The sequence below is a fragment of the Bombus vancouverensis genome, chromosome 11, assembly GCF_051014615.1.
Source record: "Bombus vancouverensis nearcticus chromosome 11, iyBomVanc1_principal, whole genome shotgun sequence".
NCBI classification, from domain to species: domain Eukaryota; kingdom Metazoa; phylum Arthropoda; class Insecta; order Hymenoptera; family Apidae; genus Bombus; species Bombus vancouverensis.
In genome coordinates this window covers 8,587,725-8,608,017 of record NC_134921.1, presented here as the reverse complement: position 1 = coordinate 8,608,017, position 20,293 = coordinate 8,587,725, and the positions used below count along the sequence as shown (strand labels likewise).

Genomic DNA, 20,293 nt, shown 5'->3' with positions numbered 1-20,293 from the left:
TTCCCTGCAAGCTAATTTATAACGTAAAGCATTGAATTTATAATGATTCAATCCATTTTTCTCTCGTGTTTTGAAAAACATCATAAAAAAATTTTATTCTTAGGAAAAGTTTCCGATCAGATACATTTTTCGCTCCATGTTATAAAAGTGATATCCAGAAGAATTTTAATATTAAGTACAAGTAAAAGAAAATAATACAACAAACAAATATCTTGTGATGTAGTTATGATATTAGCAAACAATTTTTTAAATATTATTTTTGGAATGTAAAGAAGGCAGAATCATACAAGGTATAGAATCAAAATATAATGGACGTAGAAATCGATATATTTACTGATTTTGATTTTTCGTTACTATCATGGAAAATAATAATTCTTTAAAATTGGTTTACAAACCGGAATCGATATGTAACAGTTTTCGTGCCTCGTTCTGCCTTCTTACGTTTCTACAGTTAATTGAACCAGACACAAAGTTAACACCTGGAATTTTTTCGCCAGGTGAGTCCAGCAGCGAGGAAGACCTGACAAATGAAATTCTTCGCAAAGTGTTCGAGAATCTTCCCGGGACACCCGACTCTGTTGAAACAATCATGAACAGAGTGACTAACAGCAAATTAAATAAACCTCAATTAGACGCGATTCACGGTAAAAGGATTCAACTGTTGGGTTATGACACCTGTCGCAGAGCTACAGTGGGATTCATGAAGAATGTTCTTCGCGAGACAAAATGGGATGTAAACTCGAAGTCGTCTCAATCGAATTACTCTGGCTTTCGATTGGGGATTTATTCGAGAAACGAGCCGAGAGTGGCGCATTGTAGAACTGGTTTATGGAAAAGTACGTCGTCTCACGACCAGGAGATTCAAGACAGAATGCTGAGAAGCTTGGACCTGCATTTAGCGAGTAAACAAAGAGATTATACTGCCAAATTGATGCAGTCGGGCGTTTAAAATGGATACTGACGGGATTTTATTGATTCTCGTCGTTTCTCATTGGAACGATGGTGAAACTTTTTGGAATATTTGTATTTTTGCTGATGTTTTAAGATCTATGGTTAAGACTTTGTCTAAGCTTCCATCAGGGTCTTGAATAGTAAACTGCGAATATTTATACAAATTCATATTTTTATGGATGCCGGTGAAGAAATGCAACCTAAGCAGAAACTTGCTTTACTAAATATTCTAACGACTACTCTATTTTACATACTCTATATATTTCTGCATATTACGTACGTTCATAAGTTTCTCATAAATGCATGTTCGCAGTTTACTTCATAACCACTTTTTATCTAGTCAAACTTATTCAAAGCTGTACCTGTTTCTATTGAATCATTCTAGTCATACACACGAGTCATCGAATGTTAATTGCGGAAGTTATGTTAGGGAAATCACGATGTGAATTATCTTCATATATTAACTATATGTACCCGTAAATGTATTTGCATTATACATTAACTGGTATTTAATTATGCTAAAACTGATTATCGCATAGATGATAATTTACGATGAGTCATACGAAGATTGATCGAGGAATGTAGAGGTACCACGATATTTTGTAAAAAACGTTTATTCGTAATATACAATTAAAAAACAAACAAACAAAGGAGTTTAAAAGGTATTAATACGACTTAACATTTAGAACGCTCTATAATTTTTTATTTCGACGCCCGCATAGCAAAAGAGAAATGAAAGAACGCCAGAATGTTCAGCAATGAATGGACTAGATAACTTGTGCCATTTGTTACGCGCGAATCAAAGACAAATAATTGCTTGCTTGACTTGTATAGAAAATTAATTTGCTCTCTGTCGTACTTAATTCATCTCAGAATAAATTAATTTCGTAAGGCTTATTTATTTTTTATTCTATTCACATTTTGCGAATCCTCGAACTTGTCTTAGATAAATAGATTGCTCGAAGATTTCCACGTGATGCCTAATAAAATATTATGCACATTTATGCGGTCTACGAGATAGAATCTAACCCTAAGTGAAACGTAACAGTGTATCGACGGAAGAAGGCGCCATTCGATATCGATTCTTCTCTTTCTTAATCTCTGTTGATCTGAACCTCTGTTGATTATTTCTCGCGCTTTCCTTCGTAGAGAAAAATACTTTGCTCGAATGCTACTTTGACATTTCTTAAACGAGAGCGTAGCACAGTATATCGCTGATTCTGTGCGTAAAAATATACATTTATCGTTCGAACACTCATACACACTCGAAAAATACAATATTCGTTATTTCCTTGTTAACAATGATATCAGGTCCGTTTTATAGTCAAACTTTATATAACGCTACGGTACAGTATCCTTCAATTGTACTTTACAGTAATAAAAATCCTAATATCGTCCAAATCTCAAGGCTTATGATCGTTGTGCTAGGAACTAAGCAAACGAAAATACATAAATCTAAAATTCTATCACCTATAAATAGTACAATACTAAAAAGGCTGTCTTTCGTATGTTCGTTGTATATATTATGTCAATATTTTGAAATAGAATTTAATACGAGAGACATGTTTCGCAAGATTGCCTGTCTTTCTGCGTTTCACAATGTACAATTAAGATATTTGTTGCGATAGTCGTCTGTGACATATTACAGCTAATATAACATTTGACTTGTATGTGATTATTAAAATTAAACTGCTTAAACATAACGTATAGAGGGCTCCAGCAGCAGGATACTAAATTATTGCCAATGGGAACAGAATCAACGAGGAAAAACGCGACAATCGGAGTACATCCCGCGAAGGTAACGGAACTCGACGATAAACAAGTCAAAGTTGAAACGACCAAAGTTTCTCAGGATTTATGAGAAAACGAAAATTTCAGAAATAAATTTCTAGCCTCGATAACAATTATTCGATCCTACATGTTGTTTCTTTCACGCGATCTATCCAATCTATTTATCGAAAAATATATTCTGAATTGACTCCAATATCATCATCTTCCGTCTCATCGAATCTGTAATTCTTAAAGATATCTTAAAGCGATCTACTTATACTTATATACATACTAAAAATATATTCAATCCATCACTTGCATGATATTTCAAATCTTCATCCCCTGCCTGAATTCAAAAGCAAAAATATTCCAAGAAGACATCACTGCTGAAAGCTCCAGGGGTTACAAACAAACAGACATCGAATTTTCGACATGATCGTGGATCCCCGAGCGGTTTCTCAGTGTTGTTGCACGAGAGTGGGTCCGCTGCCAAGATTTCGCCAAGGATCTGGTATGTCGAAATGTGCTGGGACTGTGAGCAGAGCATCGTCCGCGGTTCTGTCCGCGCTGCAATTATTCGGCTTCACGCGAGTCGTGTTCACGCACTCGATGGGTAGCTTGAAGAAGTCCACCTTGTAATTGTAACCCTGGCTGCTGACTCGGATGATGGTATGCAGTGGCACCTCAGCGTAAGGCACCTCTTCCGGTTTTTTATCTGTGAAGAAGCCGATGATGCAGCGCAGAATAGCTTGATGAGACACGACCAAGATGTTGTTGGATCTCTGTAATTCAGCAATAACCGGTTCCACGCGGTGCATGGCGTCGATGTAGCTTTCTCCCCATGGATAACGATAGCGCAGCTTATCTTGATCGCGCCATGCAAATTCCTACGCAGAAGCATTGGTTTAGAGATATAGAAGGTATATACGCTATCTATGTGCTATACACTAAAGTATATAGTTTTGCTTGTAAGTCATGGAATAGTTCGTACATCGAGGTCCCTAAAGCATTAAAACCTAGCTTATGCAAAGTCAGGGACAATGGCTAGTTTTAAACATAAACTTTAATAAAGTAGACCTGCGATATAATATTCAAATCATGGTATGATTTAAGTTTCATTATAATACACGGTTAATAAGTACACGTCAACTTTGTATTGTAATTATAATATTCATTTATGCGTATTCTAAAACTTCGTCCAGATTAGTCAGACTGATTGAATTCTATCTGGCAACGTGAAACATTTTGATCATCATGAATGTGCTATTTACTTGACTGGGATATTTCTTTAAACTCCAAAGTCAACACTCATTAGTCAAGCAAATATTTCGTGGACGTAAGTGAATAAATTTGCATACAACTGAGTTTTAATCAGTTACAGACTGTTAACGCAGACGTTAAGTCACTCGATACTTTTCCCCAGTGGTCAAGTATTCAATGCCTGGGTCATCCGCAAAGTTTATATTATTATTCACTTTCCAAGTTACGATTGAAAGTTGTTCGCTTAGAGCAGTAAATTGACAAACCTAATAGATAATAAATATTTCATATCTAGGATCACAAACTTATATAAATACAAATTATAACTGCAATAACTAATCGACCACTGGGGAAATTTTTATCAAATATCAATCTTAATGTGTCAATTATAGTACAATGTTTCTAACATAATACTGATATGATTAGATTAGTTCAAAAAGCTTATACTTTATATCCTAAAACTTACAATGATAACTGTTACAGCTATCTATCATTTACTACACAAATAAATTAAAGCTCTTAGAGCTAGGGACTGATAAATCCAACCGAGTGAAGGCTCGTTTAAATACGGCCAGAAGTTTAGGCAAGTAGCGAGTGAAGCCGAATTTACACGTTTTTCGATTAATCATCCGTAGTAATTCTTCAAAGTATAAATTATCTTCACTCGCTATTTCGCTAATCTACTGGCCGTGTCTGAGTAATCCTTTGGTCAACAACACTTGAAACGGAATTCAATGCAAGCAGTGACGAAATTTCGAGGAAGAAAGTATTTGATTTGAAATTACCTGCGGATAATGTTCCTGCATCTCTTCATAAGACAGACCCTCACAGATACCGGCGTGGAGTTCGTTGAGTGCTGCCACGTGTTCTTGGGGCGCTTCCACGCCACGAGCAGTCGCGATAGTCCTTCGAAGGCGACTAGTTAGCACGCGCAGGTCGGGAATACGCATAGCGTTGAACTTGGTGGCCAACGCTTGTGCATATCTCTCGCCACGTGCGCTTAAAACTGCGTCACCACCAACCTTACCCAATACGTTGTACTCGCTTTCGCCGTGCTGTAATCAAGAGAAAGAGAGAGCTTTAGTTTTACCAAATCGTAGAATATTCTGGTTACGTTCAAGAAGAGAGGCGTAGTAATGATAAGATTACAATCAGATGAAAAGAAATTACTTTGGAACCAAACCCTGATAAGATAACAAGATTTTAGAAATACAATATGTATGTTTTTACGTATACATATACGTATGTTTTTAAAACACGTTGTATGTAAACAATTGAGGGCTCGTCATGCCAAATGACGTGCTCAGTTATGTACGTTAATCTTTTCAATAATTGCAAGCGCCACGACCTGGCTCAATTGTCCTTGACTCAGCTCGTAATCTAAGAACAAACACGTTTCTTCATTATCGTTATCATTATCACTTGTCGAAAAATTCTTTTAATTAAGACTAAAGACGCTAAGACTGGGCTTCTAGGATTAGAATATCTGAGATGAGGATTAAACGATGACAAATGTGAAATTTGATGGATTACCAACCCGAGAGAAATAAAGAGTATGCGGCTCAACAGTGACGCTTCCAAGATATCCAAGGACATTTGTCTCCACGTGGCCTGACACATTGCAGGACTCGATGTCCATGCTGCCGGTGTCGATACGGATTCGTGGATACGTCTTCTCATCCATTGGCTCGTAAGATCGAATGTAATGAGCTATCTTCAATCGTAGATCTTCTTCGGCTGTTATTGAATCCATGCCAACGTAGTCAGCGCTGTACCGCAATATCTCCTTGTAATTTCGCTCCAGTACAACCGGATCGTTGCAAACGCACTCGATGAAGAGGACGCGATAACCGAGCTGCCCGGAGAAATAGTCAAAGACCTCGGCGCGCTGCGCTCGCATCACCAGCGTGGCGTCCAGAATCTTCAAACAGGAAAACTCTTTGCAACTAACTGTGACGACTCGCAAACTCAAATTTCAGTATATTTCTTCCTACGCGTTTTATTTAAATAGACATTAGACTATATCGATTTTCAGTTATCTTTCTTTGTATTGTATATTTGGAGAGATTGCTGCAACAAGGAGGTAACTTTCCAATAATTTGTGTAAACCAGCAGAATGCAAGTTAAAATTAACCAAAACTATATCATATTTTGACACGCGCTATAAATTCATGATCTAAACTAATATTTGTATTATTTAAACACATTTGAATATAAAACCTATACCTATGTTTTTCTCTTCCAATAAATGCAACTTAAATACTGAAAGCGTCTTCATGCTGCTGCAAGTCCTTCGTCAAAATTAATTATCGCTTTATTCAATTAAGAACACCGGCCATAAATATTAGGGCACATATTGATATTTAATATGAATGGAGTGCTTTTCGTTTCTAGTTATTTCGTTATAAATCTGTTATTTCATTCGCGTCATATGTACCTTATAATGCAAGATATAGCAGATAAAGAAAAGTGTCAAAGTGTTCCAATCGATGCTTATAACGTGTAGATGTCCTAATAATTATGGCGAGTAACCTATATATGAATTTACATGTTCGTTTCTCTTATTGTTAACTTATATATCAAGACCACACAGGAAGAATACGATAAATTAGAATAAATAGGAATATTTCAATATGTTATAATTTGGAGAGAAAGATGCACCGTTAATTCCAGAATTAAATAATTAGTTTCCTATAATATCTGAGATGCGTTTCCACATAGTTTCCACAAAATTTACTGAAGACACGTTTTACCGTTGTAGTCTTCATATAGAAAGCGTGTCATATTTGTTCGATTCTCGACTATTTCTAAAGCGTATAATATCGAGAAAATAACGAGCCGATCTTAAGCTACTTTCAACACCATGAACTATCGCGGTTTCTATCATGGAACGTTGGTACATGTTGTTAAAAATATTAAGCCAGGTAAAACTCGTACGACGAGATTCGGTTCGGTCGGAGAAAGGTAGACCGGCTTGACTAGCCTCGGGTTAATCGCGTCGTCCACCGTTAGCGCGATCTATGTATAAATACGACCCTTGATCGTTCTAATATTCTAATCTATTCTTGCAGCCTCGGTTACATAATAACAAAAAAAAAAAACACGTGTTTCTTCTTCCGGTCGGATTCTTTAAATGTGCAACGATTAAAATTCTTTCTTAATTCTGTTCTATTATTTTCGATCAAATGCAATCCCACATGCTTCCATTCGTTTCGACATTGAATCTTTCTCAACTTTTTTTCGATTATTTTCAATCAAGTATAACCGAGCGTATTCTCGTTCTCGTGTTGATACCGGATCTTTCTCAACTATTTTCAATTATTTTCAATCAAATACAATCGCGTGTGTTGTTGTTCTCGATTCGATACTGAAATCTCTTGAACTTTCGCGATTATTTTCGATCGAATGCAACGGCACGCGTTCTCGTTTCGATATTGAATTTATCTCCAGATTCTATTCAATTTCACATCTTTACTAAACGTTTGTCATGCGTCTAATTGATGCTTACAGCTACGGAATTCCCGCCTGCGAGCCATGTAGCGCACTCGTGCATCGCGTCTCGTTGGGCCAGAGCTCTCAACGCTGCGTTCGTCGTATGATCTGGAAGAAACAGCTCGTGCGATACGGCCTCTCCATATGGTTCCAGTCTTTTCCTGCGGTAGTCGCTAACCCTCATCACTAAAGTAATAATTAAATGTAATTCATTAGTTGTTGGAAGGATCTAAGAGAGGTTAAATAATTGGATATTTTTTGATTTAGGTTCGTATCGTTAAATGGAAACAATATAATAGTACGGCGTAAAATGTAGTGAGCTAAACTACCCTTCTTTGTCAATGTCTCATTTGTCATTTTGAAGCATTCGAGAAAATTGAAATTACATTACTTTTCTTGTGATTCTCGTTTTTCATCGATTCAATTCGCGAAACATTCAATCATTATTTAACGCGTTAAATGCCATGGGGGTCACCGGTGACCGGCACTCAACTTGGACGTGGCGTTGTCGAGGTCACCGGTGACCGGCGTCCCAAGATTAGCAGCAATACATAATTTGAATAATTACTTTTTATTAACAATTAATTATAACTATTTATCAATAGTTATAAATGTTTTATTATTACCATCGTTACCACAATGGTGTGACGAAATTAATGCAGTATAAAACATATAAAGATAGTTTTATTTATACATGAAATATAGGTAGGTCCCGGGACGTAATAACATAGAACAATTATTTAGCATTTCACAAAGAAACAATATGAGATGATGTTTTTTTCGACCATGTTATATAGTCTCCATCTTGTATACGTATATGCGTATGTAGAGAATATATCTATCTGTAGTATTTTATAGACTACTTTTAAACTAGAAAGTGCACAATGTAATACATTACAAAATAGAAATTAAAATTTGAAGCACCGTAAATGTTGATTTACGTAACAAGTCTGTTGAGCGTATGTAATAAACCCTCTTAATGACCGTGTTGAAAACAAAAATGGGAAAAATGAAAAACTAACGAATTAATGATCAGACACGTAACTTGTACACATAATATAACCGCGAAATAGGAAGTTAAAAATGAAAAAAAAAAAAAAGAAAAGGAACACAGATAATTGATGGTCGAGTGGAAATAATATTACGAAACCGCTTATTTAAGATGACTAATATGATTTAATGAACAGGTTTCGTCTTCAAGCGTAGCAATCGGCAGTAAACAAAGCAGAATTCCCAACCTTTAGTGGATTCACCGTTCCAGTTGAGTCTGCGCGAAAGGCATTGTGCCACTTGGCTTTTTCCACGACCTGGTAAACCGCACATCGCGATTACAACCCCTGAAAATTTTCGGGGAGACTTCATTATCCCCGACGTCCTTACTGTGATTTTATCCTTGGGTTCTGAAAGCAAGAGAATATACTCGTGTAATTAATTGCATTTTCATTTGCCTGATGTGTAGACGCATGGCCATTGATAAACCTCAAGAAGACAAAGCATTGTGCAACAAAAACGCAAGTATAAATGTACAGATGATGAACAAATTTAACAACGCCAATACGCGATTACAATAGAAGTCAGATATTTTCTAAGGCATTTCATTGTAGCATCCGGTTATTTTTATCTGTATAATAATATAATAATAACGATCAATTTTAGAAGATGCACCCAAACGACTATGATAGATTTGACTCGGTGCCAAGCTAGTTTTTTAAGCCAGCCAACAGTCGAATGATCGTTAACAATGTGAACGTATGTGACGTAATTCGATAGAAAATCGAACAATGTGATTGTATAGTAGTAAGAATGAAATTAGTGAGAAAATTATCGTTTCCCTCCGACGCATCTTCGATTCACAAAAGAACTCTTTCTCGCGCGCTATAAACAAGATGTTTTAAATTTTTGTTTTGTTTTCGTCGAACGAAATATTTAGATTTCTACGAAACAATGAACGTAAAAGTGAAAATAAAAGATTCGATATACGCGAGCATTATATTGCGTTCTGGTTTTTACCCGCACATTTAGATTAAAATCTTTTTCACTATTGATCGATGGAAGAATAATCCTTACCGATCACACACATGTTCTTTACAATGTACCGTTAACAACACTGTTCGACCATCAACTAATGACGAATCAATAATAACGAATGCGTTTCAATGGCACAACCGGCTAGACAAACTCGCGAGCTTCAGAGTGCGAATTTCAACTGAGTACTGATGCCTTCCTATTGGGTTCCACGTTAAAAACCGAGCGTTGGTGAACTTTATATTTAGAATTCTCTCCTCATGCACGAGAGCTTTTGGCTGCACTTTTGCGACTGTCGTTTCTTTCGCGGTATTAATCTCAACAACAAACCTCGTTTTTTGTTTGGTCGATATTCTGACTCATTCTATTCTCATTTTTGGAATACGGACATTCATGCGAAATATTTGTTTCACTCGCTGAATATAGCAATTTTATAATTCATATATTTATCTGTATTTATATTAGTTGAAAAGTTCGTAGTGAAGTTCAAAGAAAATGTATTTTCATCGAATTGACATTCTATCGAATGTAAAATACAATATTGTTTCATATAAATTAAATTTATGAAATCCCTATAAAAAATATAAATTAACCCCTTCCAATTTTATCGCAGTCGATTACAGAGCATATCAATTCTCAGAAATGTTGCGAACTTTTCAAACAGCTTAATATTTTTATATATATTTTATATAATTGTGTAATTATTTGGATTTTTCTATATTTCTCAGAATCGTATAAATAACCGCGATCTACGTATTTGATTGCTATATTTTCCAAAACTCTATATGTCATGTGATAATTTATATAATATATCGTGTAATCGTTCGTAATCGATATGTAATCGTACGCAAGATATTGCGGTGTATAGAATGAAAGTTCAAAGCAGGATTAAAGTTCAAGTACGAAAATACGTACGACGACCTGTCTGCAACGTTATAATTAACTCGTTGTTTACAATATAAAAAATTCAAATGGAGTAAGAATTATCGAATTATCTGGGTTCACGAAATTCGACATGGCGATAGAAATATGCGTTATCGCGTGTTGTTTCAAATCGACATGTTCTCGAACGTAATAATCGAAGTTCGAAAAGCGATAAAGGTCATTACATTTGGACTAATTTAACGAATCTCCAAGTGGATTTTTTACCATAAGCAGAAGCACGTACGCCACGAAACGATTTCGTAATTCGCGATATCTGTCTTCATTTTTATTTGCGTGTCTGTTTTTCTCGACTTAACGCGTGTCAACAAAATAATTACGAATTAGGCCCCTTGATCCGTGGATAAAAGAACTTCGATGCACGTTTATAGATTATACAAGTGATTCGCACGTTTCGCTTTGAAAAATAAAACGTATTGAAAACGGAAGTTTTTCAACTCAAACAATCGGATGATATACCGATGTATGTATATTGTTTTATAATTCGAAGTGCAGCTTCGAGTGTCGTCTTTACCAAGCTGTTACACGCGATACACGGATCAATACCGATCATTCGCGTATACCGAACGATGTACTATCACCTATCGAGAATCCCCATGAAACCAGCTTTAACAGTTGGTACGTTGACCTGAAACGTGTCGTCATTCGATTCATTATTCAAGCGTTGGATTGTAACAACGCACGTGCTCTCGCCACGCTACGGCTACCAAGGTATGCGTGAATACTAAATTATTCCATGGAATATCGTGTCGATAATATTTATTTATCTACGAACAAATGGCAATGAAATTTGTGTCGACAGAATACAGTAATTAATTATGAAATTAAGTTTCTCGTCTCGTCGTTACGTCTTCGCGAAGATGGATCACGGCCATTTCCATACGCTTTCATGCGCAGGATAAGAACAAGGTCAGTGGCAGAAAATCGATAATCGGTCTTGTGGAGAAAACCACTTTCGTTGCATCGGAACAGCGTTGCAACGTCGGCTACCACTACATCGCATTTCACCAAATTTCCTTCCAGTATTTCGGTAAAAGGAAAAAGAAAAATTGAATTGACAGCTACTTGAACTAGATAAAACAAGATAATTTTTGGAACTCATCGTACTCGAAAACTCTTGTCAGAATTATACGATAGAGAGGAGCTTAAATTAAATTATTGAAGCTTTATAAAATTCGAAAGCACTTGAGTTTGATAAGATGAGATACTCGTGGGACCTGGTACGATCGTTTAGTTACTGAGATATAGAAAAAAGAAACGAAACCTTTGATAAGAAACCACCGTGCTCCGAGATAAGGAGCATTTGCGTCAACTGAGTGTAGAACGTATTACGATATAAGATACAACTCTCTCACAGCTGACAACAGCTACTATTTTCTCACTCTATATTTATATTCTGTGCGTATCTACAAGGACAATACAAATAATTGGTGTGTGTTGATGGTAATGCACGTGTAACGACTACATGCACGGCTGATCACGAAAGTAGCAGTTGAAAGAAACACAAGAGACACACCCTCCATCGTGGAGTTTTCTGTCTTATTGGCGTACTTAACTTGTACGGTGTGCAATGTGCACATTGCCGTTTCACGAGCTAAGATAATATCCCTCATGGGATATCCTTGAAGAAATTTTACCTTTCGCTTCTCTCGTTTTTTCCTCTCCCTCTTCCTCTGTCTCATTAAATTCTTTCACGGTTTATCGAGAGGTAAACATTGGAACGCGTGACGAATTCTTACCAGCAATATCCACGTTGTCAAAAAAACATCGTTGTCTCAAATGATTCTATGCTTAAGTTCAATTAAATAACGATATTAATAGCGCGTTTTAGAATATATCAGTGAAGTTTCTATGTGGTACGATGCCGATTGCCGTTTTAAAAATATCAGACACGTGTCAATATTCAAAGATCGAGGATACCTGGAAGGTTTAATTTATCTCATCGAGAATTTTGTTGTGCTTAATTTATGTTACCACAAATAGCAATAAGATGAATTTGTCATACGATATTTCGACGTCCTTCGGTGACTGGTACTGAATAATCTCTATTCATTCGCGAATAACAGCTTTTGTGTTCGAGGCCACGTTTAGAAGAAACGTGGACCACGCAATTCCTTCTCCAGTGTTGATTAACCCCTTATCTTCTAATATTCAGACACACTTGTGAATACAGAGACTTTAATTGTAAATGAAAGGAATGCAAAAAGAATCCAATGCGAAGTTCCCATAATTGAATCTTTTAATCGCGGATAGCTAATTATGTATAGTTATAAAAAAAAGTAGCAACGCAAGAGGTTGAGAAACGATTTTCCCCTGCGACGAGATTACGATAATCGCAGAGATCATGATAATCCATGTCATTACCATAATTTTCTCGTTTACATCTCTGACTCCTGCTGACCTTCGTGATCTTTTCTGCTTTTGCGAACTGTGTGACTGTACCCGTCGCGTTTTTCATTGACACGCAATTTATCGTCGTTAAAAGAAAACCGGGGACAACCTTAGGCGACAGAAACACCTCTTTGAAAGGCGCACGTTAATTGGTCCGACTGGACTGATGATAAATGGAAAAGGACAAAATATTTTTTATCAATGCATACTAACTTTTTAGACGACAGACCTCCGTTATTAGAAGCCGTAAACTTACCTCTCGCGATAAATTTATCTCTCAGATAGCGTGACAAGTGCAAATCTATGTACAGATTCTCCGTTTTTATGCTGTGAATCTTTCTTTGTTTATTGTTTTCATTTTCCATGCAAGTTCAATGAAAACAACAAGTTTATCAATTTTAAGTTATTTGTTACGCGTTGAATTTTCGTTCGTCGCACGCGTTTCGAACACACGACACGGATATCTATTTAAATCGCGTTTTATTTATAGTCACCACTCCGATTACGAGTGGCGATCACAGATTCGTGAAACCGTGGCCTGGTTTCGTGGGAATTTCGGTGCAATAGCTAAAGATCTGTCTGACACGAATCGAGAAATTCAAAGAGAACGAGCGAAAAAGCGTAATACGTTTCAATGAGAAAAACAAACGATGAAAAAAGCCATTATTTCATCCGGTATTCCCGCAGGTGGTATTTTTTAATTTCGTTTGCATATTGCATTTCCGTGCAACTTTTTACGATGACTGTTGCATTGCATAACGCACAGTAATCCGATGCTTTCGTTTTCGATAGATAAGAAATAAATAACGTTCCCCATCGAATGTTTCGCAACCTGATTACCGATTGAATTGCTATTCAATAACATCGTTACCTATCGAATATATCGAACATGGTGTGATTGTACGAGTAAATAATATCAATTAGATGAAACTCATATTACTAGTGTTCCATTTATTTAATCGTTTTACCTTGGCGCTGTTCCTCGACGCTTGGTGCCATCGTATCAGCGCACGATGAAGTCTCCTTTTGTATAGTCGACGTATTGGTTGCGTTCACCGTTTGTGTTATGATCGGTTTGTTGGTTTCTTCTTGGAAAAAGCCGGCTTGCAGTGCAAGTTTCCTCACGGCCAGACAGTAACCCAGAATCGGTGCCGCCAACAGGTCGAGACAGGCGGCAACCCAGGGCATAACACGACGATAAACTATTTAAATTGGGGTCTTTGATTTCCCTTCAGGAAAACACAAGCCAACAGGTAGACCAGTTGAGAAATCGATAATTACAGGAAGAGAATGAAAGCGATCCTGGTAACGCTTTTGCTTGAAATATCCAGCAAACAAGAGCCCTCTATTCGTATAAAATACTCGGAAACAGTGGTCTATTGCTAGTCTCCTTTTTACCCGTTTTGTTGGCCAATCTTCGGCTAGAGTTCTTCCGAAAAATGATCGCTGCTTGTGTGCCGTATTATGGACAACAAGTCCTCCCTCATTCCAATTTGCTTGATCCTCACCTCTGGAGCCAGTTTGCGTGCTTCTTTGCCTATGCTCGAAGAAAAGCCCAGTTCTCCGATTTTGTCCTCTTCTTTGGTTAAATCTTCTTTTACCCTCGATTTACTTGATTGTTTGATCGTCGACGATCTATCTATCACGTTACGATGTACCTTTATAAATATTGTCGGTACAAACGTTGTCCGACTCTGCGCACGCGCTGCCACAAGTATATGCTAGTAGTTTACATAGTCACGGTGCTGCCTCACCGTTTTCCAGCACACCGGTGTTCCCTTCTCGACGCCACTTCAACTCTGCTTTAGTTATGTATATTTATATGTAAGGTATTCCTTACCCTTTTTGGCTCCTTTTCTCTCCCTTTACCGCCCACGACAACGTGGTTTCACTCGAACAATCTGTAGAGTCGCCTCTGCAGAATCAGTTCTCGTACAACCGGTTTGCCAGATTAATTTTATCCACCAAAGACCTTCGAATATAACTGTCGACTCTCTATTGTCTGTTTCTAATCTCTGCGTTTGTTGATGTTTTGTTCACTGTATGTTGCGTGCAAATCCGCCTAACGTTCTGTAACTGTGGATGCACGAAAGTGTTTAAAAGTCAAAGTGAAAACGAAGTAGAAATGTGTTGTTGTGAAGTGAAAACAGCTGTCTGTAGTCAGATCGAGGAGGTACTAGCGACTGGTGTTCCTTCATTTGCTGCAGCTTTTAGCAACATCGACCCGGACCTGGTAGGCGCCCTCTGTTGAAACTGGCCAATCAACGATACGCTCACCCCACTACTAGTATACAGCAATTGTGTTGGGAACACGTCGAATGTATTTACGTTTGAGGACAAAACGTTGATATTTACTGGGCCACTGCAACCTTAGACAATGCGACTTTTTACATAATAATTTACAAATCTGCGTGAAAATATCAACAGCGGGCATGGAGGAATTTGGTAGAATTTTTATTATATAACGATCGTACAATGTCTCAACTATAATTTCGACAGACGCGAGCTACGTTCCACCAAATTTGAATCGCCGTTATAGTGCTTTTTAGGTAGGTTTATTTTGGTCGATTAACTATAATCGCTTTACTTAGACATTATTATAGACGTTACTTAGACATTATTATAGATGTTACTTAGACATTATTATAGACGTTACTTAGACATTGCATTATAGAAACGAATCTAATTTGGACCATTAACGTATTAATTCTTGAAACGATGACAACATAGAATTTCGTTCTTAAGAGTTCAATTGTACGAGCCTTCAGTTCACACGAACTGATACCAGAATCATTCTTTCGTCTCGTTCCATCATTGGACCTCATGCCTCATAAATTGTTACCGTAACGTGTCACGTAATTCCTAATTGCATGGCTTAAGCATTTTACTCTTGCTTCCTGGGTAACAGTTTCGACGTCACCCAAGTATTATTTATTGCAGGCAATAGATTAGATAATACGCGATTCGGACTGAAAACAAGATTGCAATAACAAATGATAATTATTTAAAATCTACTTGGATGAAAAGTTGCAAGCTTTGAATATCATTTCTTTTGCAATTATGCGACGATTAAAATAATATTTTCTTTGATTGGTATCTAACGTTCACGAATCGACCTTCCTATTTTTCTTCGTCTGTTAACGGACCAAAGTCCACGTTTGTTTCTTCTATTTCTCCGATGATATTTAGCGAACACGAGCGGTCAGACTCGTGTACTTCACATTCAGCGTCATTTAATTCAGTCGGTGAATGGTAACGCGTTATTACCCTGTGAAATTGCAGTAGGTACAATCTAATACGGCATAAATTATGGAAATAGTTCGCACACTGATGTGGATTTGAATCATAAGATTTCTTGGAATTGATTCTATAAGTTTCATTATAATGTAGTTTATTGCTGCGTCTAGTTTTTTGAAAAATATACATTTTTATGTGACAGAAGATCTGTAATCATACGATTTGCGTAATTACTAGGGAAATGAATCAGAGTACCTTGTGATTTATATAGAAAGCTAAAATTAAGGTAATCGTTATCGTTGTATATGAAAAATATTATTATCTGTTAGGGGATGATGAATGACTTGAACGAATTCGTGGAAGATCTAAATTAGTCGAGGAAACATTGGCTTTGGAACAATTTTTCTATATTGTCCTGTTGCTAAATAAGACGTACATTGTATACGTTGGAAACTTTTCCTGAAATTAATGATAGTTTTGTCTGAAACTTTTTTTAATCCTAGCATAATGCAATATTTTCTACAGTTGCATAAATGTGACATTTGGAACACGTGATTCACACGTACTTTCCGCCGACGCGAGTTTAGTCTGTGTTGCAATTTTTTGCAGTAATACAACACTTGTTCGAGGCTGCGAGTTAGCATAGCTTTTGCTGAATACTTATCGTCTACAAACAAGAAAAATTTTTGCACACGTCAAATACGTTCGTGACTTTCATCACGATATGGAAGATTCCGACTTTTCTTTGCATACGCAAAACGATATCAGAATATTAAAATCCACGAATTTCCTTACACGTGATAAACGTGTGCCTCGAACGCCGCATGATAAAATGATGATAGAGGTCATGAACGATCGAGGGTAGCATGAAATGAACTCTAAGTTCTATAACTAAATCGGCACACATGAATTGTTAACGTAACTCAATTGAGAAGAGAGCGTCGAATCGTCTAGAAACACTCGTACTCCTGTTCCAAAAGCGTTAGTGCCAAGAAGGTGCGCTTTGTCGTTCAATTATTATAAATAGAATAATGCTCCTAACCATCCGTTGTATTATCGCGTTGTTAAGTTACTTGTAAAGTCTACCGATTCTTTCGAGTATCGTTTTAAGGCTCTTAGTTTACATATCGTACTATTTCTACAAGCATTTGTAAAACGTTATCGATGAAATCCAAGATTATCTTATTTTTGGAATCTTGAGCGATGTTTAAATCTCGAGATTACTCTAAATGTATTTTGACATAGTAGAAATAAATTTTAATTCAAATTTCCCGCATAACGCCATCGTTTTAATTGCTAGTTTCCAGCGGAACATAGAAGGTGGCAGGACGGTTCCTAATCGATACAAATTGATTGGTTGATGCGTATGAAGCTGTTTTACCTTTCCCTACACTCGTGGCGCTGCGTGATATTCTCAATGTTATCATTCATCATATCGATATAATATGGCGTTTACACTTTGGACACTTTTTGAAGCGACTATGTTGTGTTTGAATGCGATCTGCGTTTTGAACGAAGAAAGATTTCTTGCAAAAGGTACACAATATCGTCATATTTTTGTTTGTATTATTCTTTTATACTGAACTTTTTCCCTGCATAGAAATGAAGAATTTGTAGGTTATGTTATCTATTGTATTTACATATATCGTATGTATGATAAATATATAAATCATATGTATATGTTTTTACTTGTATATTGGAATATATTATTTAGTTTTTGTTTAAACATTGTTACAGTTGGTTGGGCGTCGTGGCAAAATGTTCAAGGCTTCGGAGAACCTCCTACAGCAAAGTCACAAATTTTAAACCTTATTAGGTCCATACGAACGGTGGCACGAAGTAATTACAAACAAAATATTTTAATTCGTTTGATAATTAATTTAAATTTAACACAAATATGTTGTTTGTTGCAGTTCCATTGATATTCCTAAATATCGTAACAATAATTGTGAAACTGGTGCTTGGGTGAAAGAAACGATTGATGGTGTAAATAAAAGGACAATGAGCTGTGAAAAGTGATGTACATAAACGCAAAATTACATTCTTTTATTTTTACCTTTGTATCGAAGAGTAAAGTATTTTTTATTATATCATGTTTCGGCGTATTTTTGTACTGCAAGTATTTTAAAAGATAGCAGTATTTATACATGTTGTTTCTATCTACATCACTTCTTATTTATTTTTATATTATTTTGTAAACTTCAATTGTTTAATTATGTTGGATATATTTTACATATTTTCCAATCACCGTAGTGAAGACAAAAAAATTCCTTATACAATAATGCGGTAATACACAACAAACCTTTTATCATATCAAAATACATATATTTCCATATATACTTAAATATTTATCTAAAATATCATTCAATTTTTCGAACTTTTTAGAATATTTCTTTCCACGTTACCCAGCAGTTCCTGTTCCATCTGCACTAAACATCTGCTTTTTCCTACACTAAACAGCATCTACTTACTTCATTTTGCCAATGGCTACAAATAAACTTGAAACAACCGTCGAATTTCATATTACATCAACTCTATAAAAGGAAGTTTGTCATGCGCCTTCAACATGTAACTGTAAGTTGCAATTTAGTTCCATTTCTTTTTATCGACGCCAACGATTAAAAATCTCATAGTTCGTTAGGAGAATCGTCAAAGAATTGAATATTTTTTTACTTTTATTTTATTTCGAAATTCTATTTACTCAAGACATGTGTTTGGAACTTGTTTCATTTTCTTAATTAGTCATTTACATTTTATTTCTGAAAGTACGGGGAAATTTCATGGTGAAGAGGTGCAACTATGGCGAACTTCCGCTACAGGACATCTCTTTCCGTTAAGTGTCTTCGAATGTACTCTCTCACGGGTAATTTAAATCATAAATCAACAGACGAACGTACTGTAAATTATGTTCGACTTGGTGTGAGATGTAAGTAGTAGGACAGGATGCTTATGCCTGTTTGTCTTCGTATTTTCATAGACGACGTGATGACGCACGCGGGAAGCCAATGATTTTCTCGTAACTTTCTCCCCTTCTTCGTTTTCTCGGGCTGGAAGTAACATATATACATACGCATCTCCGTGCAGTCAATAAACAAGTGTCATGTCGACTTTGCATTCTGTCATTAGCTATCAATAACTCAATTTTTGTCACATTTCAGCAACGTTCAACAAATTTCCTAATTTCTTAACTTCTTATTGCTAACTTTAAAATCTTTCGTTTCTTATTTCTATCTTTAAAGGATCAATTTATTTTCCTCGAGTTATACCTTGTAATATAGATACATATCTTACGTCTAAAATAGACTCACTAAACACGGAAAATCGCCACTGAAACGCACATTTGTTTACGTCCGCTTAATCATATATTCAAAACGATAAATAGAATGATTTAACTATTTCAATTTCCTCCGTTAGATTTAATTTATAGTGTCCATTAATCTTGGACGCCTTCGTGGTCGATTCGAACGGAAATCGTGAGGCAATATAACGACTGGATCACTTCTGGCTGATCTCCTTCACCGTAATAGTCATAGAAGTGATAAACACGTTTGTGCAATCGAATCCCTGCGATTTACACAATTTCTGAGCACGTATGGGTCCATCAAAATTGCACCGCTTTTTTCTCTCGTGCAAGTTCCACAGTTGCAAGTGCAACCTGCATTCCCTGGACTCTTTCGTGTAATGCTTGTTCAAGTTACATAACCGACCCTCATCAGAGAATCTCTCTTTCCTTCTTTTTTAATTTTTTCTTGCGAATGGCTGAAGCTGCTCGATTAGCTGCGCCGATCCACGGCAGTGCCTATTCCATTTTTCGCAGAATACAAACCTGTTGCGTAACCTTTCCGACTTTGTACGCGCACGTGCATGCTGAACAACGCGGAATGTATATGTGTGTTCACAAGATACCAGAAATCATTAGAACCGCTAAAGATATAATTTGAAGAAAAGAGGAAGAGGAAAGAGATATTCGTGGAACTTTCTTGACATTCTGGCGAATGAATTCCTCCGTTCTTCTTTGTTTTTCTTTTCAAAATCTCTGAGAGAATGTTGTGCAAGTTTGTTATCTATCGACCACGGTTGTTTATGCAAACTCATCCACATGTTTATCAACGCAATTCAATAAATAGACTTGAATAAAAAAGTAGAGATTTGCTTCGCTTATCAAATACTATATTATGATTACTGTATTTTAGATATTTTCTATATTTATCTATTGTTACGTCCG

At 36.4% G+C, this 20,293-nt stretch overlaps 3 protein-coding genes across 4 annotated transcripts in view; 2 read left to right on the top strand and 1 right to left on the bottom strand.

The window, feature by feature from the left end:
- Window positions 1-1,991, top strand: part of LOC117153189 (neuromedin-B receptor) — a 38,052-nt gene extending 36,061 nt beyond the window's left edge. Inside the window, exon 11 of the mRNA XM_033326967.2 lies at window positions 498-1,991. Within this exon, the coding sequence (XP_033182858.2) occupies window positions 498-949 (452 nt within the window). The 3' untranslated portion in view covers window positions 950-1,991. The remainder of the gene's footprint in view (window positions 1-497) is intronic.
- Window positions 1,550-15,004, bottom strand: LOC117153188 (6-phosphofructo-2-kinase/fructose-2,6-bisphosphatase 1). 2 transcript variants are annotated; one of them, XM_033326963.2, is made up of 6 exons: window positions 13,800-15,004; window positions 8,712-8,873; window positions 7,490-7,659; window positions 5,519-5,902; window positions 4,767-5,036; window positions 1,550-3,608 (listed from the first exon to the last, which is right to left on the bottom strand). In XM_033326963.2, exons 1-6 carry the CDS (start codon window positions 14,017-14,019, stop codon window positions 3,180-3,182), a joined length of 1,635 nt encoding a protein of 544 aa, XP_033182854.1. In that variant the 5' UTR covers window positions 14,020-15,004; the 3' UTR covers window positions 1,550-3,179. The 2 variants fall into 2 exon arrangements, with proteins under 2 accessions (XP_033182854.1, XP_033182856.1); XM_033326965.2 differs by lacking the exon at window positions 13,800-15,004 and adding an exon at window positions 9,541-9,699.
- Window positions 15,005-15,179: 175 nt separating this feature from the next.
- Window positions 15,180-18,161, top strand: LOC117153192 (immediate early response 3-interacting protein 1). The gene is made up of 4 exons (XM_033326971.2): window positions 15,180-15,380; window positions 17,369-17,604; window positions 17,806-17,907; window positions 17,982-18,161. Exons 2-4 carry the CDS (start codon window positions 17,514-17,516, stop codon window positions 18,035-18,037), a joined length of 249 nt encoding a protein of 82 aa, XP_033182862.1. The 5' UTR covers window positions 15,180-15,380; window positions 17,369-17,513; the 3' UTR covers window positions 18,038-18,161.
- Window positions 18,162-20,293: the final 2,132 nt, after the last annotated feature.